Below are 18,583 nucleotides of genomic sequence, written 5' to 3' on the forward strand. Positions count from 1 at the left end.
TATTCGTTGCTTGATGATTACTTTATCAATGCATAAGAAATTGACATAGTTTACCAGTTTGGATGTAGAAGTTTTCAAAAATCTAGTGGCTTAATATGATAGGAATGCTAGATAGAGGGCAACATGTTCTGTTTGGTAGAAATTAAGTTAATTCTTTGATAATGTGCCAAGCGCTTGTGATGATATTTTTAGTTATATTAGTTAACTATTTTTTAAAGGAGACGACTCAGATAAAGACGCTTAAAACATCTTTTTTTAAAGATGTTTTTATGTTGTGTTTTAATTGGTTTCTGTATAATTTATTCAGTGTTCCTCGTCACATATTATTAAGTTCCTCAAAATATTTTCTTTTCAAAAATAATAAAAAACATTTAATTTAGATTAAAACAAAAAAAGTAATAGATTAACTATTAGATTTTTTTTAAAAGATTATTTACATAAAAAAATATATCACATTCATCAAAAAAAAAAAATATATATATATATATATATATATATATATATATATATAACAAGCTCTTAAATTTTTTATAAATAAAAAAATAATTAATTTTTATTCGTATAATATATAAAACAATTACTATATTATTATTATATTATAGATTAAAATTTACTAATTTAAATTTTGTTTTTATTTTTAATATAAGCATTAGAAATAAATAATTTTTATAACAAGATGTAATGTAACAAAATATATATAATATTAATTAATTTTTAAAAAATTCTGAAAAGATGATTTTTTCTAATAAAGTGTTATTAAAAAATTAACATTATAAAAACTAATTTCAACCAATATGATATAATAGGTTATTAAATATATTTAATACAAAACACATTGAATATAAATTTTTATTGAGTTTAAATTTTAAATAATTTTTAATTGAATTTCGAATATTTTTATTTTAAAGAGTTAGAATATTTTAACATCATTTTTTCGTATCTTTTTAATTGAGTCTTTGATTTTTTTAAATTATAAACCTTATTTATAATTAAGAGTAATGTTTTAACACCACCAATTAGTCACACATATAAAAATACAAGAATAATTTTATTGTCATAATTATAATCTAACTTTATAAGCAATACAATACAATAAAACTATATATAAGTAATATAACTAATTTTTATCTACATCTATAGTCACATTTCATAAATAATATAATTAAATTATATTTATGTTTATAATTAAAATATGAATAAAAATACAAAAAATTATTAGGATAGTTAATTTTTTTCGTTCATAATTTTTTTTATTATTTTTAAAAAAGATAATTGAATAACACAAAAAAGTCTTATTAAGAGTAATTTATTTATATATGATTAAAAAATAATTGAATAATTATATACGGTAAAAATTAATATTATTAAAAAATAAAAATAAAATTTATTTTAAAATTAAAAATAAAGTTTATTTAAAAATAAAATTAAAAATCATGTTTTTTTTTCCAAAATTTATCTACGAGTAATTCTATAAATATTTTATGATGAATAAAAATATTAAACTCGTACTAAAATTTATTCTAATAAAATTTATTTTTATTCTACTAAACGTTAAATAAACTATTGAAAAAAATTTTGTTTCCTCCATTAGAGAAGAATGATAAACTTCCATACTTCTATTATGTTATGGGAATAATTTGGCCTGTTATTTTTAATGTACATAATAATAATAATAATAATAATAATAATAATAATAATAATAATAATAATAATAATAATAATAATAATAATCGATAACAAAGTTAGGGACTTACAAAATCTTTCTTAAGATCATAGAAAAAACCGTTTATATTTATGTGATATATAAAATAATTATCATATTATTATTATTATTATTATTATTATTATTATTATTATTATTATTATTATTATTATAGTCCAACTGTTTTAATGTAAAATTTTCATTTAATATTTGATTAAATGTCCTTGTATTTAGTACTTTTTTTTTTGGCACTTCCTCTTAGTTAAAAATATAATCATTATAATTTTGTAGTTATTATTGCTAGGGGTGTTTACAGATGGGATATGACTGAAATTTCGATCCAATCCGCACTGAACTCATTAGATCAAATTCGATATTCGCACTTTTTATGTTTGGATCAGATATCAAATATATCCATAAAATAAAAAATATTAAAAAATTTTATTTTTATAAAAAAAGTCAATAATTTTTTTGTTTACTTTTGTAAACATATTTACTTCTATCTGATTAGAGTGTGGATCCGATTCGATCCAATCTGATCATCTTACAGATCAGATCATATCCTCAAATTACAGATCAGATACGGATAAATACTGTTCATTGTTGCAAAAGAATGCTTCTTTTATTATAAACCATTATTAGATCTTAATTACCATTAAAACAACTTAATTGTCAACAAAGAGATAATACTTATGGTCTCTGAAATTATGTTCGTATTTGAATCCATAGTTGTAAAAATCGAACTGGATCGGCTGGTTCGACCGAAAAATTAGTGAACCGGACTAGAATCGAAGGGTTCGGTTCGATTTACTCTTTGGACCGTTTAAGGAATAAAATTGGTGTGAACCAGTGCAAACCAGTCTAACCGAACTGGTCTGCTTGAAAAAATTTTTAAAATGTCTCTATAAGGTCTCGAACCAAGAACCTTGGAGCAAAAGCAACCTCTACTTGCCACTTAGCCATTACACTTCTAAGTATTATTTTTGACAAATACTAATTATATAGTATACATAAATATCTAATTTAATTTAATTTTTATTTTTTCTATTTTTAAAATTAATTATATTTTAATTATATACCATTATTAATATAAATATAAATTTCACTAAAAATTTATTAATTTACTTGATCTATTTTATTACTAGTATTGTGATTAAGGTTATTTGTTTTGATGTTAGTGTTAAAATCTACTGATATTATAGTTAGATGATAGGCTTTGTGAATTAATTATTTTTTTATTGTGTCAAAATAAGATACTATTGTAGTATTAAAATTTTATGATTTTTTTATATTAGTTATTTTTAGAAGTTGAGACTTGATTCTTCATAAAATGTTAGTGAAGATATGTATTTCAACTTTTAATTTTAAGTTTTTAACTATTTTATATTTTATATTTATGTGAGACCGATTTTATCGGTTCAACTAGTAATTTATCAGTTGAACCAATAAACCAGTGAACCAGTAGCTTGACCGGTTCGATCACTGGTTCGGTTCTAACAACTATGTTTCAATCTAATTTCAAAAATTTTGATTTACTCAATTTAGTCTCCCAACTTAATAGTTATGACTCACATTGGTTCCTAATCTTATTTTTGTCACTGTCTCACAAAAGCGTTAACGACATGCTGAGATGGACTAACGACTATTACATTATACATTCTAGCGACTATTTGATGTGACAGTTAAAATTTTTTTTACCTTATTTTTTTTTCAACTAAACACTTAAAACCCTAATATGAGTCACGGATACCTAAGTTAAAAAATTAAACTAAGTAAATTGAAACTTTAAAAATCAGATTAAAGTTCGAATATAACTTCAAAACAGAACTTTAACTTATGTAGTGATTAATTTAAATGAGAATCAAATAAATCAAAATTCAACATAATTTTTATCAATGTTTTCAAATTCAAAATTTTTATACCAAAATTAACTTGGATTTTTCTTTAAATTAAAAATTTAATAAAATAGTGACTTTAATTATCTTAACCAATGTCCTAATTAATAACTTTTATATCTTAAAAAAAACTGTATATGAGAAGAAAATAATTAATTTATCTACTTTAATAAATAGTTATTTTACTAAAATGAAAGAAACTATTTTTTTAGAATTTTTTAAGAACTAATTAATATTATATATATTTTGTTACACTACATTTAGTTATAAAAATTTTATTTATTTCTAATTATTATATTAAAAATAAAAAAATTAAATTAGTGAATCTTAATATATAATATAATAATAATATAGTAATTATTTTATATATATACGAATATAAATTAATTATTTTTTTATTTATAAAAATTTTAAGAGCTTGTTTTATATATATATATATATATATATATATATTTTGATGAATGTGATATATTTTTTTATGTAAATAATTTTTTAAAAAAAATCTAATAGTTAATTTATTATCTTTTTTGTTTTAGTCCAAATTAAATATTTTTTATTGTTTCTGGAAAGAAAATCTTTTGACGAATTTAATAATATGTGATGAGGAACACCGAATAAATTATACAGAAACAAATTAAAACACAACATGGAAACATCTTTAAAAAAAGACATTTTAGGCGTCTTTATTTAAGTGGCCTCCTTTTTTAAATTCTACTTTTTTTTTAATTTAATATTTAAGATTCAGAATAAAAAATTTATAATTTAAAATTTAAAATTTAACATAAATAAAATAATTAAAAAAAAATGACCTGATGTTAGTTGACAAAATTGATTCTCTAACATTATTTTATGGTAGCCATTCATATAAAGACATTTAAAACGTTTTTTTAAGGATTTTTTTAATAATTAAAATTCAATACATATACTAAATTAAATCGTATTTTTTTTATTAAAATTAGATCAAATAAATTGATTTGGCCAAAAAATCGGTAAATCAAACATTAAACTGGTTTAAATTAATATTTTTTTTATAAAAAATGACTACAATAACCCTATTATAGAAAATGACTAAAATACTTCTATTATATATATATTTTTTTTACTTTTAAAAACCTTAAATCCTAATCCTATGAAGCTGTGACGGCACGGAGAGAAGACAAGGGTTAGGATTTAGGGTTCTCAAAATTAAATAATAATAATAATAATAATAATATTATTATTATTATTATTATTATTATTATTTTTATTATTATTTTAGTTATTTTTTATAATAAGGATTTTATAGTTAATTTTTATAAAAAATATTAATTTAGACGGGTTCAAGGTGTAATTTACTAATTTTTTAGCCAAATTAATTTGTTTAATCTAAGTTTGACAAAAATAATACGGTTTAATCATTATATGTATTAAATTTTAATTAAAAAATATCTTTAGAAAAAGATATTTTAAGTGTTTTTATTTGAGCAACTCCCTTATTTTATTATCTTACACTTATTAATCAATTATTTATTTATTTATTTAAGTAAAAAAAACCTATATTACACCAACGAACTATAGCTTAAATGACATAATTTTTTCATATTAGAGATTATGAATTCAAATTTCCTATCTTTACTTAAAAAAAACTATATTACCCTATTTACAATCACCACATTAAAAAACCCTATATATCCTATACTAATCACACTCTTAACATATCTAACGAATTTAAACATACTCTTATTACGATTGTATATTATTAATTTCAACTAAAATATATTACATGATATTTTTTATTGTAATTAAATTAAAATTTTTTAAAATTTTTCTCTCCAAAATTAGGAATGTCTCCCTTTCTCTCTTTTTTCTTTTTTATATTCTCTTCTTTCTCCGTTTATACTATTTGAGTTATAACTCGTTGGCATATATTATTACCAATTACTGATTTAATAATTAAAATATATTATATATTATTTTTTCATTACAAGTAAAATTAAAATATATTATATATTATTAATTTGATAATCAAAATATATAACGAGTAAATAGTCAAATTGATCCTTAAAAGATCACTCAATCTCCAAATTAATCCCCGAACGATTAAATTAATCATTCTGTCACTAACGATGTTAATTAGAATAGAAAGTGTTACCATAGTACAGAGAGTTTAGGAAATGAACGAAAAATTATTTTTGTTATCTTATTTTTCATTAGTGATTACAATGTTTTTACCAATATATAGACCAAGAGTACGCTAAGACTACGCTCGTTATGGAATAATATTCTAATAAAATAAATTACATTGATTTTTTTCTAATCATCTTTGATATTTTTCTGATTTTGTTCCTTAATTATGATATTCTAATAGAAAGGGACTTTGGGTTCGGGTTCCCCTCACCGACACCGGAACCATGGAAACTCTAATCGAAAGTGCTGACTTAGTTTTTTTTTTTTGTCTTTTTTGTTTTCATATCAGTTGTATAAAAGCCACCATTACCAACAAGTTCGCCTATTGCGCCGATGAATTGGAAAGATCGACTCATGTTGAGGTTCAATTCAATTTTTGCACGCACCAAAGATCATCTGAAGAATGAACACATAAAGGATGAACACGTGAAGGATGAAGAAAAATCGAAAGATCATCTCAAGAAAGAGAAATCTTCTTCGGTGAAGAATAGAAAGAAGAATAGAAAGTGTTACTATGAACACATAAAGGATGAACACGTGAAGGATGAAGAAAAATCGAAAGATCATCTCAAGAAAGAGAAATCTTCTCCGGTGAAGAATAGGAAGAAGAATAGAAAGTGTTACTATGGTACAAAGAGTTTAGGAAAGAAGTGTTATTACTAATATATAGACTAAGAGTACGCTAAGAATACGGCTCATTATGGAATAATATCACCTGACCTGGCGTCACATACTCTCTTTCTCCTCTACGCATTTCAGCAGCCTCCATGCCAGTTCCAATAGTTGATGCCTTCATCAATTGCACCTCCTCAATGATTAAAACACAATACTGCATCTAACTGTTCTTCTATTTCATCAGTTAATGCCTCAACTTCACCAACTTATAATTGCTAAGGATCCTATTCATATCCATATCACCATGATCATCAATATCATCCCTTAAGCTATTCACCTTACTCTCCTTACTTATCCCACTTCAAATTTAAGAACATCATCCTAATTGCGATGAAAATCACTACTCTTGTAGGTACCATCATCATCACCACCACCATGAGCACCACCATCAGGACCATCACCAGGGACAGAGAGCTTAATCCTGTCACAACCCACGCACCTTATTTGCTTGGAAGAGAAGAGCATCTCAGCTGAAGGATTACCATGTGTTCATAACACGTAGCTAGAAAAGAAGGTAATCTTAAATATCTATTTTGTACTTAAATTTTATTACAATAATGTAATATATGTATAGATTAGATCTAAATACCTGAGTACGCTAGTAAAAAATCTTTTTCTCCTTCAATGGTACGAAGGCGCTATGCGTATCCACACCGAGATCAACGCTGTCAACTCTTTGACCAATGAATGTCTGATCTAAATTGAGAAACCTCTTGCAACTCTTTGCACGCCATAAAATTCTTCTCCAAGAATCAGGCTCACATAAGTTTACGTGTGTAGAGAGGTAAAGGAATAAAACCCTTGTTATTCTCTCACCTTTCTTCTACTCTTGGCATGTATATATATATTATGAGATTTGTTATTAATTTTAAATTTGAATCTCAATTCAAATTTAAATCATATTTTGAAATTCTAAATCTGAATCCATCAAATTTATAAATCATATCATAACTCAATTTGAAACAGAATCACTTAGGATCTCATCCAAATTAAAAAATAGAATAACTTATTATTCTCAAATCTCATTTAATATTCTCAATTATCATATTATTATTATATTCTTGGTACTAGCAAAGAATATAATAATATTCTATTTGAATTAATATAATTATTTATTTGATCAAATCAAAATAATAATTAAATAATTCTATAGCAAATATTAGAACACTTGTTAGTGTGTGACCCCATAGGTTCAATACTAAGCGGGTAGTAAATTAGTCCTACTAAATTTACTAATCAAGGTTGGCGTCTAGCAACACTACCCGATAGTATGAAGTAATATATTTTTACTAAGAATCTCAGAAGAACAAAGTATAATTCCTTCCATCTTTCGAACTCTTGGTTAACCCTTAGAGTATGATTTTAATTGTCAAACTCTAACTTGTTACCATTATTATAATGAACTGTGAGTGACATAAGAAACTCATTTATTCATTCATTCAATCCACTTGGCCAAGAGTACGCTAAGAGTACGCTCGTTATGGAATAATATCCTAATAAAATAAATTACATTAATTTTTTTTAATCATCTTTAATATTTTTCTGATTTTGTTCCCTAATTATGATATTCTAATAGAAAGGAGGCTTCGGGTTCGGGTTCCCGTCATCGACACCGGAACCGTGGAAACCCTAATCGAAAGTGCGGAGTTAGTTTTTTTGTCTTTCTTTTTTTGTTTTCGTATCAGTTGTACAAAAATTTTAATTTTTCTCTTTCGTCGGGTTATTTTTTTTTTTCTTGGATTTGGGTTTTGGATTCTTTTTTCAGTGTCACGTGTTGTTTCCTAGGCGTCGGTTCAAGCCACTATTGCCAACAAGTTCGCCTATTCCGCCGATAAATTGAAAAGATCGACTCATGTTGAGGTTTAATTCAATTTTTGCACGCACCGAAGATCATTTAAAGAATGAACAATGAAGGATGAACACGTGAAGGATGAAGAAAAATCGAAAGATCATCTCAAGAAAGAGAAATCTTTTCCGGTGAAGAATAGAAAGAAGAATAGAAAGTGTTTCTACGGTACAAAGAGTTTAGGAAAGAAACGAAAAATTATTTTTGTTATTCATATTTTTCATCAATGATTACAAGATTCTTACCAATATATAGACCAAGAGTACACTAAGAGTACGATCGTTATGAAATAATATCACCTGGCCTGGCGTCACATACTCTCTATCTCCTCTACGCATTTCAGCCTCCATGCCAGTTCCAACAGCTGATGCCTTCATCAATTGCAGCCTCCTCAATGATTAAAACAATACTGCATTTGACTGTTCTTCCATTTCATCAATCAATGCCTCAACTTCACCAACTTATAATTGCTAAGGATCTTATTCATATCCATATTACCATGATCATCAATATCATCACTTAGCTATTCACCTTACTCATCTTGTTTGCACCAGCTTCAAACTCAAGAACATCATCCCAATTGTGATGAAAATCACTATTCTTGTAGGCACTATCATCATCGCCACCACCAAGGCACTACCACCACACCATCACCAGGGACAGAGAGCTCAACCCTGTCACAATCCACCCTTGTTTGCTTGCAAGAGAAGAGCATCTCAGCAATACGGTCCCTTCTCAACTTGAATTTCTTGGGGCAACCAGGAGTCGCCACCATGATCGCATGGTCAATTATCTCAAATATGTCAAGACCTGAAGTAACTCTTCTAATAATCCAATGACTTTATGATACTCATTTTCAATTAAACTCTCTGACAGACTTTAATCCAGATCCCAGCAATATGAACCACTAAAAAATGGAATCACCCACCAATCAAAATTTATTTTTTTCTCATGGAATAGGTAGATAGCATCATATCAACAGTAATATACAGTTCTTTTCAATGCTTCCTGATTTGTCTGAACACTGGATAGGCCGAGCTTAAGCACTTCCGGGTGAGTCGTCAACTGAGAGGAAGAGCTTCACGCTGGCCAATGGTCGAACACCGCGGCGGGAATACCTGCAAAAGATACTCCGACGCTCAAGTTAGTAATAGTCTCAGAAAAGAGAGAGAGTAATTAAGTGAGAGTGAATAAGTAAATATGAAAACTGATAGTGGAACCTGAGACCTAGCTGAGTATATCAGCTAGGTTTTATAGGAGTCCGTTTTCACCCGTTGGTGGGTGAGTCCTAGTTTATAGATTGGTTAGGATATTCTGTTATGGTGCTATAAATCTGCTGAGCACGTTTCTTATTTTCAATTAGGTGATGCTGCCTCGGTCCTGATCACGTGCCGAGATTTTCGGACGGCTGATACGGGACCGAGCTTTATGATGCACGTGTCTTTTTATTCGAATGGGTGAGGCCGAGCTTATCTGCTTTTGTTCCGAGCTTGTTTAATGCGACGTCAGCCTCGGATATTTGTGTGCCGAGCATTTCGGGGGACCGAGGATACAGGTAACGTATCATAGCCCCCAAGCTTGCCTTGGTTTGGACAAGACTAAGGCGAGCTTTGTATACTTCGGATGGCGAAAATCCTCGGTTGCTTTGTTTATTATGTGTGCTCCTTACAGCCCCCGAGCTTGTCTTAGTTTTGGCGCATTGGTGTTTTGAAATGGTTTGTGGCATTTATTGCCTGCGTTGTTCTTCGTGCGGTAATGAATGATTGATTTGATTGCATTGTAAGTTTCGAGGACCCCCTGACCGTTTGATCTGCTGAGCGTTGATCGTGGGCTTTCTAAGGGTGTAGATCAGAGGGAAACATTTCATATGTAACTGCCTTTCCACTATGTAATAAACGTGCTCCCCTTCCCTAATATTTTTCCTTTTTGTGCTGGGTGCTTCTGCGTTTTCGGAGAAAATGAGTAAGAAAGGTGAGTGTTGATTCATTTTCTTGCTGCTTCTCTCTTCTTCTCTTACTTTTGATTTTCTGCTCCCTGTTCTTATGGAAGGTAAAATGTCTAATGAGGGTGAGGGGGGTTTATATGGTTGGGTTGATTCTAGGGTTAAGGAGTATGTGTCTCAGTTCAGTGATAAAGAGTCTGTTGATATGCTGGGTTCGAATGTTTGGGTTAGGAGTGGTAGTGATATAAGGATAGAGATACTTCTCTGTGGTGTTGATGACCGGGTTTTTCATTCTCGTGATGATTGGGCTTACTTTTATATGTATAGCTGCCTTTTTACTGAATTGGGAGTTAGGGTCCCTTTTACTGATTTTGAATGTGGTGTGCTTTATTGGTTGAATTGTGCTCCGAGTCAACTTCACCCAAACTCCTGGGGGTTCGTTAGGGCTTTTGAGGTGTTGATGGAATTCCTTGAGCAGCCGCCCTCTCTTCGGTTGTTTTTCTCCTTGTTTCAAGCTAAAGGGGTTAACCGAGGTCTCTGGGTTAATCTAAGTAGTTACCCTCGTCGCGCTATTTTTGGCCTCTACAAGTCTTTTTTTAAGGACTTTAAAACCATGTATGTTAAAGTGAGGAGTGTACCCGAGGAGTTTCCTTTTTATTTAAATGAGTTTCTTGTTGAGAAGTTCCCTTTGTCTTGGTGTTCCGAGCCTGTGCAAGCTTTAGACGTGGATGATAGGTCGGTTGATGATCAACTTGTGATGGAGTTTCTGTTTGAGAAGTTGGGCCCAAAGGGGTTGCTATCTGTGTCCGAATTGTTAAAATGGGATTCTGATAGAGAGGCAGTTCTGAGATATCTAGGTAAATTAGTTATTTTTTGCTTAGTTTGTTGTTTTGTCCTTGTCTGTTCTTACCTTGTTGGCTTTTTGGTGCAGGTGAGAAGGTGCCTACGATTACTACTGCTGGTTTGAAGTCATTCTTCAATCAGCGGAAGAAGGCTGAGAAGGAGAGCTCGGCTACCAATGCTGATAAAGGCCTTGTGATTCAGCCCGAGGCTGCTCTTAAGTCTAAACGAAAGAGGGGTTTTGCGAAAGAAAAAATTGCTGAGGCTTTCCTGAAGGAAGGGGAGTCTTCTGTGGAGCTTCAGCGAGTGGAGTCTGCTTATGAGTCTCAAAAAAGACTGCATGGCTATTCGGAAGATGTTCATTGTCGTTCATTATGGGGAAAATTGTATCCTTTTTCTGTCATGGCTGATGAGCTTTGTTGCTTCCCGGATGCTATGAAGATGGTCGAGGATGTCGGCCATGTAGGAGTGAGCCGTTTTATGCAGGTGAGGGTTTTATTTTGTCTTGATGTGCGTTTGTTATATTGTGTTTGATGTTCTTCGTTTTTGTTCTAGGTGATTGGTGCACGTATGGTAGCTGTTGGTCGTGCTCAAGAGCTAGTTTTTGAGAGAGAACACAAGTCTGCTCTGGATGTTGCTGAGTTGTCTTCAGCTTTAGAGAAAAAGGAGAAAGCTATTACAGAATTGTCTTCCTCGTTAAAGTTGAAGGAGTCCGAGCTTGCTGAGGAAAAACGTCTTCACCTGTCTTGTGCGGAGGAGATGAAGACTGTTCAGGCTGACAATGATCGCTTGGGGTCAAGGGTGAAGGAGTTGCAGACTGAGGTTTATGAGTCATATGCACAAGGCTTTGAGTGCGCTGTTTCTCAAGTGCGGGTGTTGTTTCCTGGATCAGATGCGGACATGCTTGATGCAACTAAAGTGGTTGTGAATGGGCAGCTTGTGGATGATGGTGCTGCTGCTTCAGATGATAGCGGGGAGTCTAGTATTGGCGATAAGGCAGACTAGGCCTTTAGTATTTGATTATTTTGTACATTTGTAGCCTCTTTTGAACTTTGTGGCTGTCTATCTTGAACTTTGTTTTTTGAATATTTGGCGGTAATGTTTTGGGTACCAAGTGTATAACTTGGTTGTGATACTTTTGTTTTCCGAGCATATAGCTCGGCTTGATGATGACTTATCTTATAAAATTTGATTTTTTGGATAAACGTATGATTGTGTGTTGGAAGTAATCGTATATATGTATCGAAGATGGCCAAAGCCATTCTCTGTTTAAGTGAACTTGTTGGAAATGAGAGTATATGTTCTAATGTAGAACTTGTATTTTTGAATGGAAGCGCGTTAGGATTTGTTTAAGTGACTTCATGATATTGCTTGTTTGTACTTCCTCCGAGCAGTATGCTCGGCATGCGCATGTTGTTTTCCGAGTATGAAGCTCGGATCAGTTTAATTAGATAAACTTTGACTTATTCTTATGCTGGTAGTTTTCCGAGGAATATGCTCGGCTCGCGATGTTTAGGGTTCTGAGGATTATGCTCGGATAGTTTGAAGTGTTTTCTAACTGAAATGTATGCTAACTGTCAAAATGAGAACATTAAGTTGTATGGGTACAATGATTTGTTGCGTCCGGCCTCGTTAAAACCCTTTCCGAGTAAAACCCTTGTGTTTTGGGAAAAAACCGTCGGAGGAAAAAAGAGTACCATCATTCGCTTATTACACAGGCTATGTCACGATTGATATTCCCTTAGAGAGGAGACGTTCCATGTTCCCGGGAGTTGCTCTCCTCTAAGGGTTTCTAATTTGTAAGCCCCCTTTTCCGAGGTTTTGGAGAACTCGGAAGGGACCTTCCCAATTTGCCGCTAATTTGCCATGTGCTGGTGGTTTCCGTGCATCTTCTGTTCGTCTGAGTACAAGGTCTCCATTGTTGAAAGACCTGTGGACTACTCTTTTGTGGTGTCTTTGCTCTAGATATCGTTTTCTGGCTCGCTGCTTTATGGCGGAGATGTCTTTGTCTTCTTCTACGAGGTCCAGTTCAGCTGACCGAGCTTGTTGATTGTTTGGTTGATTATAGAGCTCGGTCCTTAACGTTGGGACGCTGACCTCTACTGGAATGAGCGCTTCTGCGCCATATACCAATTTGAAGGGAGTTTCCCCTGTGGCAGTTTGGATGCTGGTGTTGTAACTCCATAGAATTTCTGGAATGAGGTCGGCCCACTCCCCTTTAGCTTCGCTGAGTTTTTTCTTTAATCCCTGCAAGATAATTCTGTTAGCTGATTCAACTTGTCCGTTAGTTTGCGGGTGCTCTACTGAGCTGAAGTGATGTTTGATGTTAAAATTTGTCAGAAAAGTGGCGAGCTTATGATCTGTAAATTGTCTCCCGTTATCCGAGATTATCTCTCGTGGGATACCGTATCTGCATATGATATTTTTCCATATAAAGGATCGCACTTTTTCTGCTGTTATGTGTGCTAGTGGTTGTGCTTCTATCCACTTGGAGAAATAATCAATTGACACTAAGAGGAACTTTACCTGGCCTGGCGCTTTCGGAAAGGGTCCGAGGATATCCAATCCCCACCTATCGAAAGGCCAGCTTACCTCTATGGTATGGAGCTCCTCGGCTGGGGTCTCTGAGAGGGTGGCATGCTTTTGACAATTATCACATGCTTTGACTTTTGTGATGCAGTCCCGTTTTATCGTCGGCCAATAGTATCCTGTTCGCAAGATCTTCGTTGCTAATGCTCGGCCGCCGATATGGTTGCCACAGACTCCTTCATGGGTTTCAGCCATAACCTCCTCGGCTTCCTCTTTGCTGATGCACTTGAGCAATGGTTGTGAATGTCCTCGCCTGTATAAGGTGTTTCCGAGCACTGTATAGAAGCTTGCTCTTCTTCTGAAGAGCGGCAAGTTCGGCTCACCTTTTGGAATGGTGCCTGTATTGATGTAATCGAAAAAAGGTGTTCGCCAATCTGGGACCTGTGTAATACTTAAAATTGTTTCTTGCTCAAAACTTGGTTTGTCAAGTGTTAGCTGGGACAGTGCCGATGTGTTTTCGGCTTACCGTGTTGTGGCTAACTTAGATAACATATCGGCCCTGGTGTTTTGTTCTCGGTTTACATGGATAATATCAAATTCTTTAAATTTTGAAATTAGATCCTTTGTTATGAGCCAATATTTCTCTAACAAAGGATCTTTTACCTGAAATTCGCCCTTTATTTGATGTACCACTAAGGAAGAGTCGCAGTAGGCTGTTATTCGAGGTATTTGTAGTTGTAGGGCGAGCTTTAGTCCAGCAAGTAGGGCCTCATACTCTGCCTGATTGTTGCTTGCGTTGAAGCGGAACTGTAGTGACTGCTCGGCCACCACTTTGTCTCCTTCTTTTAGTAGTATCCCTGCCCCACTGCCTTCTTTGTTTGACGCTCCATCTACATGTATGCTCCAACTGACCTCTGTATTATGTGTATCATTAGTCATCTCCGATATAAAGTCGGCTAGCACCTGTGACTTCAGTGTTTTCCTTGAGTCGTACTGGATGTCGAACTCGGAGAGCTTGACCGACCACTTTATCAACCTGCCGGCGAGCTCGGGTCTGGTCAATATCTGCCTTAGCGGTTGGTCCGTTCGTACTATGATTGTGTGGCTCTGAAAATAGTGCCGCAGTCTTCTTGCTGTGGTGACTAGTGCTAGCGCCAGTTGTTCTATCTTCGGGTACCTTGTTTCTGTTGGTTGTAGCACCCTACTGATGAAGTATACTGGGCTTTGCTTTCTTCCTGTTTCTGTTACTAAAACCGAGCTTATAGCATGGTTAGATACTGATAGGTATAAATACAGTGGGTTACCTGTCTCTGGTCTTTGGAGGATTGGTGGTGATGTTAAGTGTTGTTTAAGTTCGGTAAAAGCGTTTTCGCATTCGTCTGTCCAGTTGAACTTCCTGCCTTTAGAGAATGTCTGGAAAAAGTGATAAAATCGGTTTGCCACTGCAGGTAGGAAACGTGACAGGGCAGCTATTCGTCCTGCAAGTTGCTGGACTTCCTTTACCGTTTTTGGGCTTGTCATGTTCAGCACGGCCCTGCACTTTTCTGGGTTGGCCTCGATGCCTCGAGATGTTAACATGAATCCCAGGAACTTCCCTCCTTGTACTCCGAACGCACATTTGTCTGGATTGAGTCTCATGTTATATGCTCGGAGTTGTCTGAAGATTTCTACTAGGTCGTCACAGTGTGACCCCTGCATAGGTGTTTTTGCTACCATGTCATCTACGTAGACCTCCATATTGCGGCCTATCTGTTGTTGGAATACCTTGTCCATTAGCCTTTGATATGTTGCCCCTGCATTCTTTAGGCCAAAGGGCATTACCTTGTAACAAAAATTCCCATGTTCTGTTATAAAAGCTGTTTTGCTTTGGTCTTCTGGATGCATTAGAATCTGGTTATAGCCAGAGTATGCATCCATAAAACTCAAAGCTTTGAAACCAGAGGCGTTATCAACTAATTTATCAATGCAAGGCAGTGGATATGCATCTTTAGGGCAAGCTTTATTTAAGTTTGTAAAGTCGACGCACATGCGCCATTTACCTGAGCTCTTCCTTACCATTACCACGTTGGACAACCATGTGGTGAAGCGAATCTCTCTGATGAAACCTGCATTGAGGAGCTTCTGGGTTTCTTCGAGTGCTGCTTGTTTTTTCTCTTCTCCGAGGTTCCTTTTCTTCTGTGCAACTGGTCGGATTGTTTTGTCAATTGCTAGCTTATGGCAGATGACTTCTGGGTTGATTCCGGGCATGTCATCTGGTGTCCATGCAAAAAGGTCGGCGTTCTGACGCAGTATGTGGATGAGTCTTGCTCGGTCTGTCCCTTCTAATGCCTCTCCGACATATGTGCATGGTTTGTCGTCTGCTGTTAGTGTTATTTGTTGAAGATCGTCCATTGGCCGAGGTCTTTCGCCGAGGTCTTCCCTTGGGTCTAGATCGGCTAGTGTTGCTGAGTTGGCCGTCATGTGGATTGCTTGAACCTGGGGCCGAGCTTCCTGTTCTGTTTGGACTGGTTTTAGGCCAGCGTTGTAACACTGCCGAGCTTCTTGATGGTCGGCGTACACCGTAGCGATCTTGTTTTCCTGCACTGGAAACTTGACACACAGGTGTAATGTGGACACCACTGCCCTGAATATGTTCAGTGCGGGTCTCCCAAGTATAATATTATAAGGGCTGTAACAGTTTACTATTAGATATTGAATATCAATTGATTTTGACGTAGGGATCTCTCCCATTGTGGTCTTTAGCCATATATGCCCCATGATGGGGACTCTCTCTCCGGAGAACCCAATTAGCTCTCCAGAGGAGGGTTGTATCAATTTCTCTGATAATTTCATTTTTGTAAAAGTAGAGTAAAATAAAATGTCAGCACTACTACCTGGATCTAACAATGTTTTTCTTACCAACAGCTCTCCGACCTGGATGGAAATTACCACGGGATCGTCGAGGTTAGGGCTTGCCAATTTGAAGTCTGTTTGGTTGAAGGATATTGTGACGTCTGGTTCTTTGTCCTTCTTTGGTTGTATGGTTCCTTCGATTGCCAGCATTGTTCTATAGCTCCGCTTCCTGGCCGAGCTTGTTTCTCCTCCGCCTGCGAATCCTCCTGATATGTGGTTGATGACTCCTCTTGGTGGATCAGGAGTCGTCCTCTCTTTTTTGTCGTCAGCCGTTGCTTGCTTATGCTCTGCCCTGTCCGAGTTTCCTCCTCTGCCCTTCCGGGTCTCAATGTATTTGTCCAGGAGACCTTGGCGTGCTAGTCTTTCCAGGAGGTCCTTCGCAACGATGCAGTCATCTGTGGTATGACCGAACTTTCGGTGGAAGGCACAATGTTTTGTCTTGTCCACAAATCGTTGATCCTGGTAGTTCCCTGCTCGGGCTGGTGGTTTTATGATTCTGGCGTTGAGGATCTCTCTGATGATGTTCTCTCTTCTGGTGTTAAATCTGGTGTATGTGTTGTACTTTGACGCGGGCTCAGGAGGTTTTTTTGTGTCCCTGTTGCCTGGCGATCTGAAAGTCCTTTCCTCATCTCTCCGATGTGGCTGTTTGTCTGATTTCTGGGCTTCTCGGAGTTCTTCGATCTCCATTTGCCCAGCCGCCCTTTCTCGGAATTCCTCTAGCGTCTTTGGTTTTGTTATGGCAATGGTCTCCCGAAATTTGCCAGGTCTGAGGCCGGCCTTGAGAGCGTGCAGGTGAACGGCCGGGTCCAAGTCTTGGATCTCCATAGTGGCGTCAGCGAATCTGGTCATGTAGTCTTTCAGACTCTCGTGCTGACCTTGTTTGATGGTGCCGAGAAAGTCCAAGCCATGTACATATATTCTTGATGCAGCGAAGTAATCAATAAATGATCTGGCGAGGTCTTCAAAGGAGGAGATCGAACCTGCAGAAAGTTTAGAAAACCAGAGTAACGCTGCACCATCTAGGTAAGTGGGAAATGCTCGACAGAGGACGGGCTCATTGTTCGGGCCGTTGAAGAACATCATCGATTGGAACTTCTTCACATGGGCTCGGGGGTCGCCGAACCCCTTGTACGGCTCCAGCGCGGTGGGCAGCGTAAAGTTTTTTGGCATCTGGTAATTCGTGATCTCCTCGGAGAAGGGGTTGTCGAGGGTGAGCTTTTCCTTTGGCGGGACGATGTTTAAAGGGTCCGCCGTACTTTGAGCCGAGCCTTTGGAGTTCTCTCCATTATTTTGTGTTGGGAGCTCGGCTATCCTTCGTACCTCCGCCTGAAGCTCAGCGATCTGAGCCAGGAGGTCATCCTGTGAGAGTTGTGGATTTTCCTTGTCAGCCATGTCCGAGGATCGGGGATCCTGCAAGATAAGGTAAAAGACTAAACGAAGGAAACAGTGGGGTTAGATGTACTCCGGCCCCACGGTGGGTGCCAAGTGATTCGTCTGAACACTGGATAGGCCGAGCTTAAGCACTTCCGGGTGAGTCGTCAACTGAGAGGAAGAGCTTCACGCTGGCCAATGGTCGAACACCGCGGCGGGAATACCTGCAAAAGATACTCCGACGCTCAAGTTAGTAATAGTCTCAGAAAAGAGAGAGAGTAATTAAGTGAGAGTGAATAAGTAAATATGAAAACTGATAGTGGAACCTGAGACCTAGCTGAGTATATCAGCTAGGTTTTATAGGAGTCCGTTTTCACCCGTTGGTGGGTGAGTCCTAGTTTATAGATTGGTTAGGATATTCTGTTATGGTGCTATAAATCTGCTGAGCACGTTTCTTATTTTCAATTAGGTGATGCTGCTTCGGTCCTGATCACGTGCCGAGATTTTCGGACGGCTGATACGGGACCGAGCTTTATGATGCACGTGTCTTTTTATTCGAATGGGTGAGGCCGAGCTTATCTGCTTTTGTTCCGAGCTTGTTTAATGCGACGTCAGCCTCGGATATTTGTGTGCCGAGCATTTCGGGCGACCGAGGATACAAGTAACGTATCACTTCCCAAAAACCACAAGAAAATTTTCTATTGTTCTTGTTGTTGCTGTTCTTG

The 18,583-nt window shown here is 35.3% G+C and overlaps 1 protein-coding gene across 1 annotated transcript; it reads right to left on the minus strand.

The window, feature by feature from the left end:
- Positions 1 to 12,848: 12,848 nt before the first annotated feature.
- LOC112769517 (uncharacterized) lies at positions 12,849 to 17,879 on the minus strand. Its single transcript, XM_025814025.1, has 3 exons — positions 15,651 to 17,879; positions 14,259 to 15,485; positions 12,849 to 14,036 (listed from the first exon to the last, which is right to left on the minus strand). The coding sequence occupies exons 1-3, from the start codon at positions 17,877 to 17,879 to the stop codon at positions 12,849 to 12,851; spliced, it is 4,644 nt and encodes a 1,547-aa protein (XP_025669810.1).
- Between the last annotated feature and the right edge of the window lie 704 nt (positions 17,880 to 18,583).

This window comes from Arachis hypogaea, chromosome 18 (genome assembly GCF_003086295.3).
Source record: "Arachis hypogaea cultivar Tifrunner chromosome 18, arahy.Tifrunner.gnm2.J5K5, whole genome shotgun sequence".
Classification (NCBI taxonomy): domain Eukaryota; kingdom Viridiplantae; phylum Streptophyta; class Magnoliopsida; order Fabales; family Fabaceae; genus Arachis; species Arachis hypogaea.

Coding starts and splice junctions, on each gene's coding strand:
- LOC112769517 (XM_025814025.1), bottom strand. CDS start 17,879: ATGGCTGACAAGGAAAATCCACAACTCTCACAGGATGACCTCCTGGCT. Junction 15,486..15,650: donor GGTTGTCCAACGTGGTAATG/GTAAGGAAGAGC, acceptor GGCTATAACCAG/ATTCTAATGCATCCAGAAGA. Junction 14,037..14,258: donor AAATAAAGGGCGAATTTCAG/GTAAAAGATCCT, acceptor AGTATTACACAG/GTCCCAGATTGGCGAACACC.